Source organism: Anomaloglossus baeobatrachus, chromosome 1, assembly GCF_048569485.1.
Source record: "Anomaloglossus baeobatrachus isolate aAnoBae1 chromosome 1, aAnoBae1.hap1, whole genome shotgun sequence".
NCBI lineage: Eukaryota > Metazoa > Chordata > Amphibia > Anura > Aromobatidae > Anomaloglossus > Anomaloglossus baeobatrachus.
In genome coordinates this window covers 843472798-843492470 of record NC_134353.1, presented here as the reverse complement: position 1 = coordinate 843492470, position 19673 = coordinate 843472798, and the positions used below count along the sequence as shown (strand labels likewise).

The following is a 19673-nucleotide window of genomic DNA, read 5'->3' as shown; positions in this document are numbered from 1 at the left end:
GCGTGTGACACTGCCGTAGCGATAATGTTCGCTACGGCAGCAATCACCACATATCGGTCGAGCGACGGGGGCGAGTGCTATCACGCTCGACGTCGCTAGCATCGGCTAGCGATGTCGCAGCGTGTAAAGTCCGCTTTAGACTCGTATGACTAGAAAGCCTCTTCATTGCATTCCTCAAGTGTTATATATCTGTAAAATTGATTTAAATTCAGTCTCTGCCCCTGTAGGGTGAGTGCATGGAGATTGTTAACCTGTAAGGTTAGTACTTCAGCTCTCAGAGTCACTTTAATGCAGTTAAGCGCTATATTGCTTTGTACTCAGAGGTACAGGAAAGCCACATGTTGTATATGGAGTCATCACTAATTAATTTGGTGTAGCGGACCACATTTTTTCCACATTTAGACCCCCTTCACAAGGCTGCAAAAAAATGATTGTGTTTTGCACAGCCATGTTGAAGGTGCGAATCGCCCATCCGTGTGCCGTCCCTGTGCTATCCATGTGACATCCAGATAGCACGCAGACAACAGCAAATTCTATACTTATATGCCAATGGTGCTGATGTCTCTGGCACTGCAGTCACGCTTGCTTCTGGGTCCACAGTGCAGTGAATATGCATTCAGCATAATTAGCGGGACCCAGAAGCAAGTGACAGCAGCACAGAAGACCGCAGCGCAGAAGACAGGGGAGTATAGAAAATCATTTTATTTCAAAGAAACGTCTTCTCCGGTACGTGTCACCGTGATGTCACACAGATCACATTAGTGTGCGGTCCGTGTGACATCAGTGGTGCTTGGAAAAAAACGGACTTGTCTCCGTGCGATACACATGGACACATGGTACTTGTGAAAACACTGATGTGTGCGCAAAGCCATTGATTTTAATGAGTCTGTGTATGTCTGTGTCTCCGGTACGTGTGAACCGGTGTCATGTACCGGAGACACTGACATGTGAAGGGGCCTTATCCAGTTTAGTCTATGTAGCGCTTTGTACGTTCATGTTTTTGAAGACTGTGTTTGCAAAAAAAAATCACAAAGTTGCCAATCAAATTTACCCTAAAGGCTGCTTTACACGCTGCGACATCGCTAACGATATATCGTTGGGGTCACGTCGTTAGTGACGCACATCCGGCGTCGTTAGCGACATCGCTGCGTGTGACACCTAGGAGCGACGATCAACGATCGAAAAATGTCAAAAATCGTTGATCGTTGACACGTCGCTCCTTTTCATAATATCGTTGGTGGTTGCTCGTCGTTCCTGAGGCATCACACATCGCTGTGTGTGACACCGTACGAACGACGAACATCTCCTTACCTGCGTCCACCGGCAATGAGGAATGAAGGAGGTGGGCGGGATGTTACGACCGCTCATCTCCGCCCCTCCGCTTCTATTGGACGGCTGCCGTGTGACGTCGCTGTGACGTCGCACGAACCGCCCCCTTAGAAAGGAGGCGGTTTGCCGGTCACAGCGACGTCGCAGGGAAGGTAAGTCCGTGTGACGGGTGTAAGCGATGTTGTGCGCCACGGGCAGCGATTTGCCCATGATGCACAACCGACGGGGGCAGGTACGCTTGCTAGCGATATCGATACCGATATCGCAGCGTGTAAAGTGCCCTTAACAATTCCACTGATAGCCTCTTAAATGCCGCTGTCAATTACTGAGAGCAACATTTAAAGAATAACTATTGGTTTTTTTTTATTTTTAATAAATTAATAGTACAGATGAAAATAAGCAACTGTGTAATAATCTAATCAGACATCGGCTTCTTTCTCTCCAGAATTGATCAGTCATTATCAAAATTCTCAATTCTGGGGTAAGATCTGTATTCAGTGAAGACTTTCCCATTACTGAGATAGGAGATGGCGGCTGGTGCTGATGAGATTCTATGATGATGGGAGGAGCTAGACACTAAAGGAGGAGCTAGACAGCTTCCCCTCTTCTATCTACATAGGAGATGGCGGCTGGTGCTGATGAGATTCTATCTCAGTAATGGGAAAGTCTTCCCTAAATACAGATTTTACCGCAGAATTGAGAATTTTGATAATGACTGATCAATTCTGGAGAGAAAGAAGCCGATGTCTCTGATAAGATTATTACACAGTGGCTTATTTTCATCTGTACTATTGATTTATTAAAAATAACGACGGTTACTCTTTAAATGTTGCTCTCAGTAATTGACAGCGGCATTTAAGAGGCCATCAGCTGAATTGTTAGGATAAATTTGATCGGTGACTTTGTGATTATTATTATTTTTTTTTTTATTTTTTTTCTTTTCAGAAATTACATGGATGTGAATGGAATTTACTCCAATATCCCTCATTCACATTTTGCTATGTAAAAAATATATAACTAAGCAAATCCTAATCATGTTACTACTCATTTCAAGAATAATGGAAAATAAAACCTCTTGTTTATTATATTAAGCAGTTATAGAACGTTACAGATATTTTTAATTTATTTTTCCCTTTATGACTTTTTATTCTCAGCCGTTTTGTGCCAATGTCTAACTCAGGTGACTGCTTTAATATGAATGGAATAACTCTAAGAAACCTGGAAATCTTACAGAATCAAGTAAGTGCCTGATCATGTCCTCATCCGTGGTCTGTTTTTTTTTTTTCATGAGTTTTATGCAAATTAAAAGCTGCTTTTTTCAGCACCAGCAAAAGCTATGAGATTCCAGACATCTCCTGCACACGATGGCTTTTTTTTCTTTCGTGACTGAAATGGGAAAACTGCTGCATTTTTGAAGAATCAGCGTGTCCATCCTTTCAGTGTTTAAAGTTTTTTTTCACTATTAAAAGAAATGAGAAAATGCAAAAATGAAACAGCTGAGTTTTTACTGCTTTTGTGATGAATGAAACAAACTTTATTAAACATGTACTGTAGACCAATGACATCGCAAAACCGGCTTTTTGGAAGCAGCTTTTTTTTTTACTACCAAGAGAGCAATTAGATGCAGAAAAATCTAAGCAAAAATTCAATGTGTGAACATAGCCTTAAGGGTGCTTTATACACTGCGACATTGCTAGCGATGTCGCGAGCGTTAGCACCCGCCCCCGTCGTTGGTGCGATATGTGGTGATGGCTGCCGTAGCGAACATTATCGCTACGGCAGCGTCACACGTACATACCTGCTGTGCGACGTCGCTGTGACCGCCGAACAATCCCTCCTTCAAGGGGGAGGTGCGTTCGGCATCACTGCGGCGTCACTAAGCGGCCGCCCAATAGCAGAGGAGGGGCGGAGATGAGCAGGATGAACATCTCGCCCACCTCCTTACTTCCTCATTGCGGGCAGCCGGAGGTACGAGGTTGTTCCTGTGCTGTCAATCATAGCGATGTGTGACGTCGCAGGAACGACAAACAACCTCGCTACTGACCAGACAACGATTTTTGGTAAGTGAACGACGTGTCACAGACCAACGATTTTTGCCTCTTTTGCGATCATTTAAGGTCGCTCATAGGTGTCACATGCTGCGATGTCGCTAACTGCGCCGGATGTGCGTCACAAACACCGTGACCCCGACAATATATCGTTAGCGATGTCTCAGCGTGTAAATGGCCCTATACACCAGTAAATTGGTAATAGATTTGACGTATTCCCCTATCCAGCTCTATGTCCCCTTCTTGTTGGTCTTGCGTTTACCTTTTGTCTTGTACGCCCCATGTGATTGATGATGCCAATCACCTCGTCCGCAGTTTACAAAGGTAGTATACTATCAAAAAATGTCCTATGATTTAAAGCCGGTTATATGTTAAGCATACATTTTTGGTGACATTTTTATTATTATTTTTCATTCATAGAAATTAAAAAAAATAACAGTAATTGAAAAATATGTCCATTTTACATATGTGGATAACAAAACTCACCAAAGAAATATGATTACATTACAACCGATGAAGGGTATGTGCACATGTTGCGTGTTTGATGTTTTTTTTTTTTTCTACACAATTTTTTCACAAAACCTGAAGGATTTCCTAGCCACCAGTAAAGTGAATAAGATTCCTGAAGTCTAGTGAACATGTTTCTTATTTTTTCTTTGCAGAGTTAAATCTGCAGTATGTCAATTGTTGCAGCTTTTTTTTCCTGCAGATTTCACCCATGCTAATGAGTGAAAGATTCCGCAGGAAAAACGCATGTAAAAAAATGTGTGTATTTTACATTGTGTTTTTCCTGCCAATACATCAGGATTTGCAGCAGAATTTTCTCGAAAGTGTACACATAAACTAAAAAGAATTTTCTCATTGCACAATACACTGCAAACTGATCTGATCCCTGTATATAGAAGAGGTAATCATTATTTATTTATTTTTATTTTTTATGTTTTAACCCCTTTAGGACGAAGCCAGTTTTGTACTTAATGCCCAGGCCATTTTTTGCAATTCTGACCAGTGTCACTTTATGAGGTCATAACTCTGGAACGCTTCAACGGATCCCAATGATTCTGACATTGTTTTTTCGTGACATATTGTACTTCATGATAGTTATAAATTTAGAACGATATTTTTTGCTTTTATTTGTGAAAAAATCGGAAATTTGATGAAAATTTTGAAAATTTTGCAATTTTCAAACTTTTAATTTTTATGCCCTTAACCCAGAGAGTTATGTCACACAAAACAGTTAATAAATAACATTTCCCACATGTCTACTTTACATTAGCGCAATTTCTGAAACAAAATGTTTTGGGGTTAGGAAGTTAGAAGGGGTCAAAGTTCATCTGCAATTTCCCATTTTTTCAACAAAATTCACAAAACCATTTTTTTAGGGACCACATCACATTTGAAGTGACTTTGAGAGGCCTAAGTGACAGAAAATACCTAAAAGTGACACCATTCTCAAAACAGCACCCCTCAAAGTACTGAAAACCACATCCAAGAAGTTTATTAACCCTTCAGGTGCTTCACAGGAACTAAAGCAAAGTGGAATGAAAAAAAGCAAAAAATAAAATTTTACCTAAAATGTTGCTCTACCCCAAATTTATTCACTTTTAGAAGAAATAACACAACAAAATGAACCCCAAAACTTGTTACCCACTTTCTTATGAACGCGCCAATACCCCACATGTGGTCAGAAACCTTTGTTTGGACAAATGGGAGGGCTCGGAACAGAAGGAGCAATATTTGAATTTTGGAAAGCAAATTTGGCTGAAATAGATTGCGGGCACCATGTTGCAATTACATGTCCGCTAAGGTACCTAAACAGCAGAAACCCCTTACAAGTGACACCATTTTGGAAACTAGACCCCTTAAGGCTTCTATCTAGGGGTATAGTGAGCATTTTGGATCCACAGGTACTTCACAGATTTTGATAACGTTACGTTGTCACATTGAAAATTTTCATTTTTTTCTCAAAAATGTTGCTTTAGCATCAATTTTTTCACTTTTTCAAGAGGTAATTCCAAAAATTTGACCCCAATGTTTGTTACCCACTTTTTTATGAGCGCGGTGATACCTTACTTGTGGTCTGAAACCTTTGTTTGGAGAAATGGGAGGGCTTGGAACGGAAGGAGCAATATTTGAATTTTGGAAAGGAAATTTGGCTGAAAAAGATTGCGGGCACCATGTCGCATTTGGAGGACCCCTAAGGTACGTAAACAGCAAAAAAACACCACAAGTGACCCCATATTGGAAACTAGGCCCCTCAAGGAATTTATCTTGATGTTTGGTGAGTACCCTGAACCCCCAGGTGCTTTACAGAAGTTTATAACGTTGAGCCATGAAAATAAAAAAATAAAATTTTACCACAAAATTGTTACTTCAACCAGGTAGCTTTTTTTTTCACAAGGGTAACAGGAAAAAAATCACCATGAAATTTATTGCGCAATTTCTCCTGAGTTTGTTGATATCTTGTTTGTGGTGGAAATCAACTGTTTGGGCACACTACAGGGCTCAGAAGAGAAGGAGTGCAATTTGACTGCAAAATTGGCTGGAATCAATAGCGGACGCCATGTTGCATTAGGAGAACCCCTGAGGTGCCTAAGCAGTGGAGGTCCCCCACAAGTGACCCCATTCTGGAAATAAGACCCCTCAAGGCTTTAATCTAGGTGTATATTGAGCATTTTGAATCCACGAATACTTCACAGAATTTGATAAGCTTAGGTTGCCATATTGAAATTTTCATTTTTTTCACAAAAATGTTGATTTAGCGACACATTTTTCACTTTTTCAAGAGGCAACAACAAAACGTGTACGCCACAGGTTGTTATCTAATTTCTTGTGAGCGCAGGGATACCCCACATGTGGCCAAAAACCTTTGTTTGGATAAATGGGAGGGCTTGGAATGGAAGGAGCACCATTTGAATTTTGGAAAAGTTGAAGTAAATTGCGCGCACCATGTCACATTAGCAGGGCCCCTTGGGCACCTATACGTCAGAAAACCCCCACAAGTGACCCCATTTTGGAAACTGGACCCCTCAAGGATTTTATTCAGGAGTATAGTAAACATTTTGAATCCACAGGTACTTCACAAAACTGTTGCTGTAGCAACAAATTTCTCACTGTTAAGGGGGCTTTACACGCTGCGACATCGCTAATGCGGAGTCGTTAGGGTCACGGAATTGGTGACGCACATCCGGCCGCATTAGCGATGTTGCTGCGTGTGACACCGATGAGCGATTTTGCATCGTTGCAAAAACGTGCAAAATCGCTCATCGGTGACATGGGGGTCCATTCTCGATTATCGTTACAGCAGCAGTAACGATGTAGTTCGTCGCTCTTGCGGCAGCACACATCGCTATGTGTGACGCCGCAGGAACGAGGAACCTCTCCTTACCTGCCTCCCGGCCGCTATGAGGAAGGAAGGAGGTGGGCGGGATGTTCCGTCCACTCATCTCCGCCCCTCCGCTTCTATTGGGCGGCCGCTCAGTGACGTCACTGTGACGCCACACGGACCGCCCCCTTAGCAAGGAGGCGGTTCGCCGGTCACAGCGATGTCGCCGGGCAGGTAAGTATGTGTGACGCATCTGCGCGATGTTGTGCGGCACGGGCAGCGATTTGCCCATGTCGCACAACAGATGGGGGCGGGTACCCACGCTAGCGATATCGGGACCGATATCGCAGTGTGTAAAGCGGCCTTTAGGCTATGTGGCCATGATCCAGCGACACGGCGTCTAGTACACAGTGTCAGCCTCCTGCAGAAATGTGAGTGTTGTCCACGGGAGAACGCAGCTGCCCATGCCCACGATTTGGGTTCAGGCTGCTGTGGACTTTAGTTCTATTCTACCTGCAGAGAACACTCATCTCCGCAGCATAAATTGACATGCTGAGGCTCGGGAAGCTGCGCCACAGGTCGGTTTATGCTGCGGAGAAAAGAAACACAGTGGGCACGGGATTTCTAAAAATCCTGCCACTGTGCTTCTACTGCACAACGCAGCGTTATGGACGCAGGGAAAACACTCTGCGTCCAAAACGTTGCAAACCCTGATTGTGGGCACACAGCGTAAAATGCTACAATGGATGAATGGATAGATGTCAAACATATATAACGTCCCACCCCCCTGCATATTCTAAGCTGGCGCCCTTTAGTGCCTTTCATGTGACACTAAAGGATGCCTAGCCTTGTATTTAGCCCAAAAAAAAAAAAAGAATTAAAATAAATGACGTGGGGTCCCCCCTATTTTTGATAGCCAGCTAGGGTAAAGCAGACAGCTGTAGCCTGCAAACCACAGCTGACAGCTTCATCTTGTCTGGTGATCAATTTGGAGGGCTCCCCAAGCTGTTTTTTTTTTTTAATTATTTATAAATAAATAATTAAAAAAAAACAAACAAACGTGGGGTCCCCCCAAATTAGATCACCAGCCAAGGTGAAGCTGACAGCTGGGGTCTGGTATTTTCAGGATGGGAAGAGCCACGGTTATTGGACTCTTCCCAGCCTAAAAATAACAGGCCGCAGCCGCCCCAGAAGTGGCGCATCCATTAGATGCGCCAATTCTGGCGCTTCGCCCCAGCTCATCCCGCGCCCTGGTGCGTTGGCTAACGGGGTAATGAATGGGGTTGATACCAGGTGTGTAATGTCACCTGGCATCAAGCCCAGCAATTAGTTATGTCACGGCGTCTATCAGATACCCGACATAACTAATTGACAGTAATAAAAAAAAATTGACAACAAAAAAAATTTATTTGAAAAAACACTCCCCCAAACATTCCCTGATTGACCAATTTATTGAAAAGAAAAAAAAAAAATCCACAATAATCCATTTGGATGTCCCACGTCGCCTCTGGACCTTCTAGAATATGGGGGACACGTTCAGGGAACGTATCCCCCATTTTCTAGGAGGGCAGACCCTCCATTTGAGGAGAGTGGGTGCAAAGAATCTGCACCCACCCTCCCTGGGTCACAGCTGCAGACTGCCGAGCAGCCAGCGTCCTGAACACAGGAAGCTGTCAGCCGCGCTCTGCACATGTGACCGGAGTCTGCAGAGAAGGAGCCGGAGGAGGGGGCCGCGGGGGATCAGCGCTCCGGTATGTATGACACCGGGGGACACCGGGGAACACCAGGGGGGGGGTAGGGGGGGACCCGGCAGGGCCTAGGGAGCAGGTTTCTGTCGTATGTGTTATGGCACATACGACAGAAACCATAGGAACAGTGGAAATGCGGCCGGCGCGCTGCTGTGATCGCCGGTGCGCGCGGCCATCTTGGATTTTCGGGAGGGGGTTGGGGGTCGGGGGGGGGCACTTTGGGGACACCGGGGGACCGGAGGGAACCGGGAAAAAGATTTATCTCCCATCTGGCATGTTTGATCATGCCAGATGGGAGATAAATCATTTTTTACCGGCGCGGTCATTTACTATAACTTGATGATCGGTATACGGTGTATACCGGTCATCAGGTGAGCGGGGACCGGAAAAACCGGCCCGAATCATGATCTCCAGGGTCTCAGCTACCCCCGGCAGCTGAGACCCCGGAAATTTTCTGACTCTGGGGGGCGCTAGACCCTTTTTTCCGACCGCCGTTAAAAAGCGGCGGATCGGAAAAAGTACCCTTATTTACCGCCGTTAAAAGGTGTATCGGCGGTCGTAAAGGGGTTAAATATACAAGACCACGAGTTGTTTAATTAACATTACTATGGCAGGCAACACCCTAGATAGGATCCACCTTTCCAAATAGGCGATGGCCACTGCTCCGCTTATCCCTTTTCCTACACAATTATCACAGCACAAGGTACAGAACATGCCTAAAAAAATAAGTCCAAGGGCCTGATTAATCAGAGGTTTTTCAACAGCATTCTGGCGTAAAAAGCATTGAAAAGATTTTGCACAATGCGACTTTTGATGTTTTACCCAACTTAAACACAGTGTCTGGCGTGTGACGTGGGCTAGATGACCCCTGCTTGTCAAACTCCTGGCAATTAGCAGCTTTTGCTGTGCCACAGATCTTACTCCAGCAGGAACTAAAGTTTTGGTTTAAAGAATGAAAATAAAAATAACAAACCGTGGTGCTCCAATGAGTGAACCTGTAATGCTCGAATACTGCAGATCTCTATGGAAAGGCTCACATGGTATGGTTGTGCAATTCGGCATAATGCTGAAATAGGGCTGATCCGCTCGCAGAACCCAGTAGGAGACAAATTTGCAGCGTAAGACAGAGAAAAATTGCAATTTACAGCGGGCACTGTCAGGGAGTTGTGGTTTGACGCACACAAAGCTGCACTTCACTTTACCTGGTTTATTAAGAGGAGTGCGCCTTTAGTAAATCAGGAGCCTTGTGATCCACCCTGCCCTTGATTAACACCGGTCTTGAAGAATCGGGAGCTAAGAATTTAAATCTGTCTGTTGCGGTCCATTGTCCCTGTGGTTCTGCTGTCAGATGGTTTCCCCTATAGTTCCATTCAGAAAATAGACCAAATGAAAAACAATGTAAAAAATGTGTTCTGCTCTCTGAATATAGTTGCACAGTGTTGATAACGTTTTTTTTTTTCTATGTATCCTCGCTGGTATATAGAGAGCAGTGTCATGGTTGGCGGTGGAGAACATTGAGCTGATATTGCAGCAAGGTCCTAGGCTTTCACTGCGGCCTTGATTCACATGGCAATACAGTTCATTTTTATTTCTCCCTGAGCAACCGCTGCAGCCACTAAGATTTCAGCATTATAGTCACGGCCGCGCAGTAAGCCAAGCTGTCAGATTGTTCTCTTATCTCTTCTTTTTTTTTTTATTTTATCATTTTGCTTATTTTTTTTTTTATAAAAATTTTTAAAAAATTGTTACAGAATGTAAAAATTATCCCATAAAAGCCAAAAAAGACCCGATGTTCATTATGCAGTTACGAACCCTACACTTGCTTACCCAGTCGCCAGTCAGCCATTGTTCTGAGGGACTGAGAAGTGCTCTCCAAATGAATGCATCAAATATATGGACTTTTTTTTTTATTTATTATTATTATTATTATTATTATTATTATTATTATATTGAGCTGGAAGACTCTTTAAATCTCCTCTTATGTTTTTAAATTATTTTTGACAGCGGGCAGAATTTTACAGATTCACGATCGTTAAGGTTAATGATTCCACTGTATTCCACCATTGATGGTATTTTTTATGTTATTTTAGAGATGTGAACCACCAAGTTATAATGATTCAGGAAATGAGCAAATTGTGTTCTTTTTGTTTCAAAGGTAACGTATCAGTATGTTATTAATATGCCAGTATAGGTTCTAGAACAATAATAAAAAGGATACCTGTCTTGTAGTAATCCTATGTGCCATTGAAGAGAAATCAAGCTTGAAAGCCCCTGTAAATTAGAGGAGTTGCAGTGAGGCCGTGTCACTGATCTTGATGCACTTGCAGGCTAATTTGCATGGGGCTTTCAAGCTTGATTTCTCAGCATTGGCACATCAGATTACTACAAGACAGGCATAGTTTATGCTATGTTCACACACTGTATCTTTTACTGCGTTTTTGGTGCATTTTTGAGATCACAAAGATGCACCTAAATGCATGCATCCTTCCCCCAGCAAAGTCTGTGAGATTTCTATTTTGCTGTCTACACTGTGCATCTTTTTTTGGCTGCATCTTGACTGCGTTTTTTAAGATGCAGCATGTCAATTCTTTTTGCATTTTTGAGCTCTTCCAGTCAATAGATTTGACTTAAAAAAACGCTTTGGGCAAAACGCGTTTTTTGGCGCTGGTGTGTTTTTTTGGGGCCAAAACGCTGCATCTTTGTGGTTAACAAAAGATGCAGTGCGTCAACATAGCCTTACTAGGACTTTTTCAGCCATATCTCTAGGTTCAGTAGTATAATCCTTCTGATAAATTCCTTTTAAACAGTCTCAGGAGTTCTTCAAATATTTTTAAAAGTTGGAACAGCAGCAGAATTGTATGAAAAGGACCAGGGCTCTGGAGTCAGAATCGTGGAGTCTGAGTCTGTGTCCATTTTGGTAGAGTTGGAGTCAATATAAACCGGCTCCGACTCCTAAAATATATAATAAATTCGGTACAGAGGTTCAATGCAGCATGTGATGAATATTTTTCCATAAAAATTTGGGAAAGTTATGAAATGTCCTATAAATGTCTGGTCTATTCCTGAACAAAGGATCTCTGCTTTTTAGTTGAGATGAATCTGTGCTGCACTTCAGCCACATGATATAAGTAGAGCTGTTACCATTTTACTACAGTAAACTTATCACAAACCTGAGTTATCTACAGTTGAAATCAGAAGTTTCCATCCACTCTCTATATAGACACATCTGCATGTTTTTCTCACTCTCTCTGACATGAAATCAAAACAAACCTTTCCCGTTTTAGGTCAATTAGGAACAAAAATTATTTATATTTGCCAAATTCCATAATATGGAGAGAGAATGTTTTTTTTTTTTATGGCATGTTTATTACTTTTTGCAAAAACAAAAGTTTACATACACTAAAGGCCCATTTACACACAACGATATCGCTAACGAGATATCGTCAGGGTCACGGTGTTAGTGACGCACATCCGGCCTCGTTAGCGATGTCGTTGTGTATGACACCTTTTTGTGATCAGTAACAATCGCAAAAAGGTGTCAAATCGTTCGTCGTGTACACGTCGTTCATTTTTAAAAAAATCATTCCTCGTTTGGAACGCAGGTTGTTTGTCGTTCCTGCGGCAGCACACATCGCTATATGTGACACCGCAGGAAAGAGGAACAACCTCGTACCTGCGGCCGCCGGCAATGAGGAATGAAGGAGGAGGGCAGGATGTTCCGGCCGCTTATCTCCGCCCCTCCGCTTCTATTAGGTGGCCGCTTAGTGACGCTGCTATGATGCCGAACGAACCTCCCCCTTAAAGGAGAGATTGTTCGGCGGCCACAGCAACGTTGGTGAACAGGTAATTGCGCGTGACGCTGCCATAGCGATATTGTTCGTTACGGCAGTGATCACCTCGTGACGCGCCACCGACGTGGGCGGGTGCTATCGTTCGCGACATCGCTAGCGATGTCGCAGCGTGTAAAGCTTGCTTAAGAGTACTATGCCTTTTAAACAATACAGGGCAGCCCATATGATGATGTCATGTCTTTCGAAGCTTCATATAGGTGTATTGGCAACATCTGAGGTAATTAGAGACAAACCTGTGGATGTATTTTAATGTACACCTGAAACACATTACTTTGTGTAACATCATGGGAAAGTCAAAATAAATCAGCCAAAATCTCAGAGAATTGTGGACTTATACAAGTCTGGTTCATCCTTGGGTGAAATTCCAGATACCTGAAGGTGGCTTGTTCATTTGTATAAACAATCATATGTAAGTACAAATAAGAAGGGAATGTCCAACCATCACACCGCTCAGGAAGAAGACGGGTTCTGTGTACCAGAGATGAATGTGCTTTGGTCAGACATGTACATACCAACCCAAGATCAAAAGCAAAAGACCATGTGAAGATGCTGGTGGAAGCTGGTAAGATTGTTGTCATTATCCATAGTGAAACGAGTACTGTATCAACATGGGCTGAAAGGCCACTCTGCCAGGAAGAAGCCATTACTCCAAAATGAACATTAAAAAGCCAGATTAATTTGCAAATGCACACAGTAACAACAAACTTAATGTTTGGAGACATTGTACTGTGGTCCAACGAAGCTAAAATTGAACTGTTTGGGCATAATGACCATCGTTATGTTTGGAGGAAAAAGGGAGAAGCTTTGAAACCTAAGAACACCATCCCAACTGTGAAACACAGGGGTGACAGCATCATGTTGTGGGGTTGTTTTGCTGCAGGAGGGACTGGTGCACTTCACAAATAGATGGCATCATGAGTAAAGAAGATTATGTGGCAATACTGAAGCTACATCTCAAGACAAGACATCAGCCAGGAACTTAAAGCTTGGGTGGAAATGGGTCTTCCAAATGGACAATGACCTGAAGCATACTGCCAAACTGGTTACAAAGCGACTCGAGGATAACAAACAATGTTTTGGAGTGGCCATCATCAAACCCTGATTGTTGATGGATGTAAAGTGGTATGGAATTAATAGAGCTATATAAGTGAATAAACATTATATATTATTATCTCAATCTTATTGAAAATTTACGGGCAAAGCTGAAAAGGCCGTGTGATCAAGGCATGACTCTGTTACACCAGTTGTGTCAGGAGGAATGGGCCCAAATTCCTTCCAGCTATTGTGAGAATCTCTCTCTCTTATCTCTCTCGGCATTTGGCAACTATAAATAATTATGGTTCCTAATTGACCTTAAAACGGGAGAGGTTTATGCTGATTTCATGTAAGATACTGAGAAAAACATGCTGATGTGTCTTTATAGATAGTGGATGGAAACTTCTGATTTCAGCTGTATGAAGGAGTCGGAGTCGTGGAGTCTGAGTTGGAGTCAGAATCAGGGAATTTGAGGAGTCTGATTTGGAGTCGGACGTTTTGCTTACTGATTCCACATCCCAGAAAAGGACATATACTGAATAAGTAAGTAAAGATGTCATCCTTAACATTTTATGGCTGAAGCAGCTATATGTCCACTTTAACCGCTGGTGTTTTTTGATCTTCATATGTTACTTGCTAATTATTATTACATTTCTCTTTTTCTCTCTAAAATGCAGACAGACCAGAAAACAAAGGGCAGCTTGATATGGGTCCTGGACCACACAAAAACCCCATTTGGCAAAAGGAAACTAAGGCAGTGGGTGACAAAACCATTGATTGATGCAAGGTGATACTATATTACTTTGTTCATTATATATTACGGTTTGTATATTATTTAACATGGCATTTTAACCCCTTCACGACCATGGACGGATATTTCCGTCATGGAGCATGTCCCGTTAAGCCCCGCCCCCTGCCACAGGCAGGCGGCGTGGATCGGCACACATATCAGCTGTTTTCAACAGCTGACATGTGTGCCTGCATGTTACGAGTGGAATCGCATTCCACCCGTAACATTAACCCCTTAGATCTCGCTGCCAAAGTCTGTCAGCGAGATCTAGATGCGTGCGGCCATGTTTTTTACTTACCGCCGCCCCCACCGGAAGTCACGTGAGTGATCACGTGAGTGATCACGTGACTTTCGGTGGTTGCCATCGTAGCACAGGGTCATGTGATGACGCCTGCAGCTACGAAGTTTCACTTTCGTTTTTCCTCGGCCCCGAGCAGAGGGAAACAGGAATTGACTATATCTGCTGTTTACAGCTGTATAGCTGTGATCAGCAGATAGATAAGAGCGATCGGATTGCTGATCGCTATAGCCCCCTAGGGGGACTAGTAAAATAAAAAAAAAAAGTGAAAAAAAGTTTTAAAAAATTAAAAAAAAAACAACAAAAAAACTAAAAGTTCAAATTAACCCCCTTTCCCCCCATTGAAAATTTAAAGGGTTAAAAAAAATAAATATACACATATTTGGTATCGCCGCGTTCAGAAATGCCCGATCTATTAAAATATAAAATCAATTAATCTGATTGGAATTTTTTTGCCACTACGCCGTTTATCAAACGCCAAAATTACGTTTTTTGATCGCCGAAAGTTTTACGCAAAATGCAATAACAGGCGATCAAAACGTAGCATCTGCGCAAAAATGATACCATTAGAAACATCAGCTCGAGACGGAAAAAATAAGCCGTCACTGAGCCATAGATCCCAAAAAATGAGAACTCTACGGGTTTTGGAAAATGGCGCAAAACGTACGCCACTTTTATTGGACAAGCTTGTGAATTTTTTTTAACCCCTTAGATACAAGTAAACCTATACATGTATGGTGTCTTCAAACTCGCACCGACCTCAGGCATCATACCCAAACATCGGTTTTACCATACAGTGAACACTGTGAATAAAACATCGTTGCAGGTATGTTACCAGTATGTCATTTACAGGTATCTTACTCATTGAGTGCTTTCTAAGGCCCCCTTCACACATCAGTGATTCTGGTACGTATGTGCCTTTTTTTTTTTATACGTACCAGAATCACTGACATACGCAGACCCATTATAATCAATGGGTCTGCTCACACATCAGTGATTTTTCACTGTACGTGTCTCTGTGCAGCACGCACGCGTGTCCGTGATTCTGCACGTAGACAAGTCCATTTTTTTCTGGCATCACTGATGACCCACGGACCACACTATGGTGTGAGCTGTGTGTGATCCGTGAAACACGTACCAGAAAAACACTGACCTATAAAATAATAAACATTTTCAACTCGCCTTTCAAGCGATTCGCTGTGCAGCCTCCGCTCTCTGCAGCTCCTGCCCAGCTCATAAATATTCATGAAAGCAGGAACAGCCGACTCGGAAGTAGCTGCAAAGAGCGGTGGGCGGACGCTGCAGAGCCGAGGAGTTCAGCACCATGGACAGCAGGAGCGAAGGCAGGTGCGTAATTTCCATTTGCAATCACGGATTACGGATTGCACATGAACAACCCATGTGTGCCGTGAATCACGGAACACGGAGGGACATGTGATTGTTTTACACGTCAGTGTTTTTCAGTGACGTGTGAAACGGGCCTACGGTAGGGAAGTCCAGAATTGACCATCACGTTTGTGGTAACACCTGAAGAAATGTGTGATTAGTGCAGTAAGTCAGAGGACGTATGAGCAGTGTGCTATGGTGCAGAACACACCTTGACTGAATTGGAGCTACATTATATAGATTTTTAGACATTTCAATCAGGTATACAGGAAACACTTGCTGGTTAGAATGTATGAGGTGAACCCCTAATCATTGTTCTGTACATGTTGGTCCTTATTCGTTTTGCATAAGATGACTATGATCAGCCAACACTACATTGAAACCAGTTATGCTATCGGTACTCTGTCTTGTAGGACTACATAGCTGCCATATATTGGGCACTTGGTTCAATGGCTCCAGTATTTGACAATTGTGGTATAACCAAAGGTGTAATAACCCACAATTTATTATACTCATAGATGTAATAACGTACAATACTATTTTAACCATAGAGTGATAACCCACTCTACTATTATACCTATAGATGTAATAACCTACTATACTATTATACCTATAGATGTAATAACCTACTATACTATTGTATCCATAGATTTAATAACTAAGGATGAGCTAGTATACTCGTTACTATTCGGTACTCGCCGAGTAGTACGGTATTCGGGCTACTCGTTACTCCGCGAGTATCCTTGTACTTACTTGTTAGGAGGTTAGGAGTAGCGAGCCCAATGGAAGTCAATGGAAAATGGGAGTAATTGTCTGCTGGACCCTACAAAGCAGTCTGGCGGCTGAGTAAAAGGCTGAAATGGATTCATGATTGTTTATCAGCCGGGTGGTTAAAAGCTGCCGGATTTTTTAAACAATCAGCTGATGTGCGCTCCCCGCTGCCCGGTGCTTCTCTTCCTCGCCGCCTCCCCTCCCTATGCTAACTTAGGAGCAGGCGAGGAGCGCAGCACTAGGGAGCAAAGGACAGGGCAGTGGGGAGCGCAGCACCAGGGAGCGAAGGACCTGGGCGGGGAGTGTGCATCAGCTGATAGCTTAAAAAAAGTGGCGGCTTTTTACTGCCCGGCTTTTAAACAATCATGCATCCATTTCAGCCTTTTACTCAGCCCCCATACTGCTTTGTAGGGTCCAGCAGACAATTACTCGCATTTCCCATTGACTTGCATTGGACTCACTTGGGTACTCGTTACGAGTAGCATTGAGACCTACTCGTTATGAGTATAGCGAGTCCGAGTATTTCACTACTCGCTCATCCCTTTTAATAACCTACTATACTCTTATACCCATAGATGTAATAACCTACTATACTCTTATACCCATAGATGTAATAACCTACTATACTATTATACCCATAGATGTAATAACCTATAATTCAATTCTACCCATAGATGTAATAACTAACTATACTATTATACCCATATATGTAATTATCTACAATAGGATTATATGCAAAGGTGTAACAAAAGTGATAAGTTTACAGTGGCATAATTGAATCCTCAGTGATATATCCAGTAATCCTGCAAAAAAAAAAAAAAAAAATAGAACACAAAAATCCCCTAAATCTTTCAACTATTATGTTGATGTTTAACTCTGGAAAATGTTTCTGCAATTCAAAAGGACTAAAGAGCTGAATCCTTAAAAGGGGCCAGTAGGAGCTAAGCCTGTTAATGTAACATTTTGTATTTTATTCCTTAAGGTCTCTAAAAAAAATTAGCTTAGTAGTCAGCTGGGTGGCCCAAATTCCTGACCAACAGCCCGCCTTATATAAGTAAATTTATCAAGATGTGTCAGTCACTCGTCAGGATTAGAGATGAGCGAACCTGAGGTTCAGTTTTCGAACCAAACAGAGTTTGGTTTCGAAGTTCGGATGCTTTACGTGCGAACTTAACTCATGCGAGCATCGCTGTGCTCTGTGCGAGCCACTTAGTGTTAGAACAGCGCACATTGAGGGTAATAACACGTTGTGTGCACCCAAGAAAAAAAAAAAATGTGAAAAACCCTGCTCACCTGCCCCCGGAAGTGATCTGCTTATGGCTGGCTGTATGTGGGCAGAGATTCGAACTGCCAATCCGTGTTTTCGAACTGGGGTCGGGCAAGTTCAAATCAGTTGAGGTTCGGTTCAACTGCTGGTAGCGAACCAAACCTCCAAAGGTTCACTCACCTCTAGTTAGGATCACCTTCTTGACTACTAAATTCTGAATGAGCAGGAATTTTAACAGCTTATGGGTTGCAGGAAATTTTTTACACATAGCTATATATAATTGTGAGCAGCTATTTTGTTCTGTAACTTCCTTTGTACAGATTAGACATTTACACTCGGGCAGGCTCACTAATTTAATTTGTGACCCAACAGAGCTGACATTTTTTTGGGCATCTTCAAAATGCTCTCACCCTTGCTATTGGTGGTCTGTATGATTTACCGGTCTGTATGTAGACGAGCTCAATCACGTACGAGTCAATCACTTAGCGCTTGGTCCATGTACGGTAAGTAGAAGTGTTCAACATAGGATTCTTCTCATCACACCAGAGTGACTAAATGGTCTTAAACTGGATGTAGCATTTGATGAGTGGACCGACAACGAAAGCTTTGTCTGGTGTCAGATGTCCTGTAAGTAGCCACTTTCATTTCAACAAACTTTGTACACATTAGTCTTACAAACGAATATAAGAAATGTTGTAAAACATCTTAGGAGAGAAATCAATCTTCTTCTCTCACCACATATTAATATGAATCGTCCCCCTCACCATCTTCTGACATAATAATACACTGGAAAACATTAGCTGAACTTCATTTTTTTTCAAAGCAATACAGACTGTCAGAACACACTGCTCCAACCCTGTGCTATGCTTGGATACAGACTGAGACTTAAAGCAATGTTAGTCTAATGTGTTTTGGAGCCTTTAAAAGGAATATTATCAATTGGTCTCTTGAGCAGAAACATTACATGAAATTACACCTTTACTGATCAGATTGCCAGCAAAGTGAGGTGTCAGCTTACAACTCCTGTTATTCTCTATGCAGAGGAGAGTAGTAGGAGCCAAGAGAGCCACTGTCGCCCACAGAACAGATTCCCGCTTGGTTTTCTCTAGCAAGTTATTAACTTAACCCCTAGTGCTGGATTCACAGCTACACTGCTCTATACTTACTAAAATGTCCTTCATTCTTCTGCTGCCTTTGTCTGTGTGCTACCAAAGAGAGCAGATATCTATCTCTCTGTGTATGTAGTATGGTAGACATCTGTAACACTTATGTAGATACTCTGAAATCTGATAGCATGTAACGAAACTGAGACAATGGTTGGGTAAATACTCTGTATTAGCAAATAATAAACACAGAGTGTAAATAACAGAGAATAACAGTAGGCAGCTACAAATTAAATGCAAGTGCAACTGCACTAATATGTGAATGTACAGAAATAATAAACAAGAGTGCGACCCTCACTAACACGTGAATGTCCAGAATAATATGCAGGAGTGCGCACAGCAAGCAAATGGTTACTATTGTACTTCGTAGGGCCGACAAAGTCCCGCACAAGGGCCGACAGGAAGTTCAAGGGCAAGACGAGGAAACCTTCTCCATCTTGGACGAATGCAAGAAGACACAACAAGTTCCATAGAAATCCTGGACCTTACAACATCATAAAAGACATTCTGCACTCATTGGTTTAGAGAGAACTCAAAATTAAGAAAGCATGCCTGCAGGGAAGAAAACTGGTACAAAAATGCACGATAGAAGTCGTACAATGGCCACAATTTGTTTACTTCGAGTACACACTGCATCTTATTCTAAAATAACAGGTTCTCTT

General features: G+C 42.5%; 1 protein-coding gene across 1 annotated transcript in view; it reads left to right on the top strand.

Annotated features, from left to right (window-relative positions):
* MSH3 (mutS homolog 3) overlaps positions 1-19673 on the top strand; it is a 267619-nt gene that overhangs the window by 125846 nt on the left and 122100 nt on the right. Inside the window, exons 11-12 of the mRNA XM_075325143.1 lie at positions 2484-2568; positions 14014-14123. Coding sequence (XP_075181258.1) covers positions 2484-2568; positions 14014-14123 — 195 coding nt within the window. The remainder of the gene's footprint in view (positions 1-2483; positions 2569-14013; positions 14124-19673) is intronic.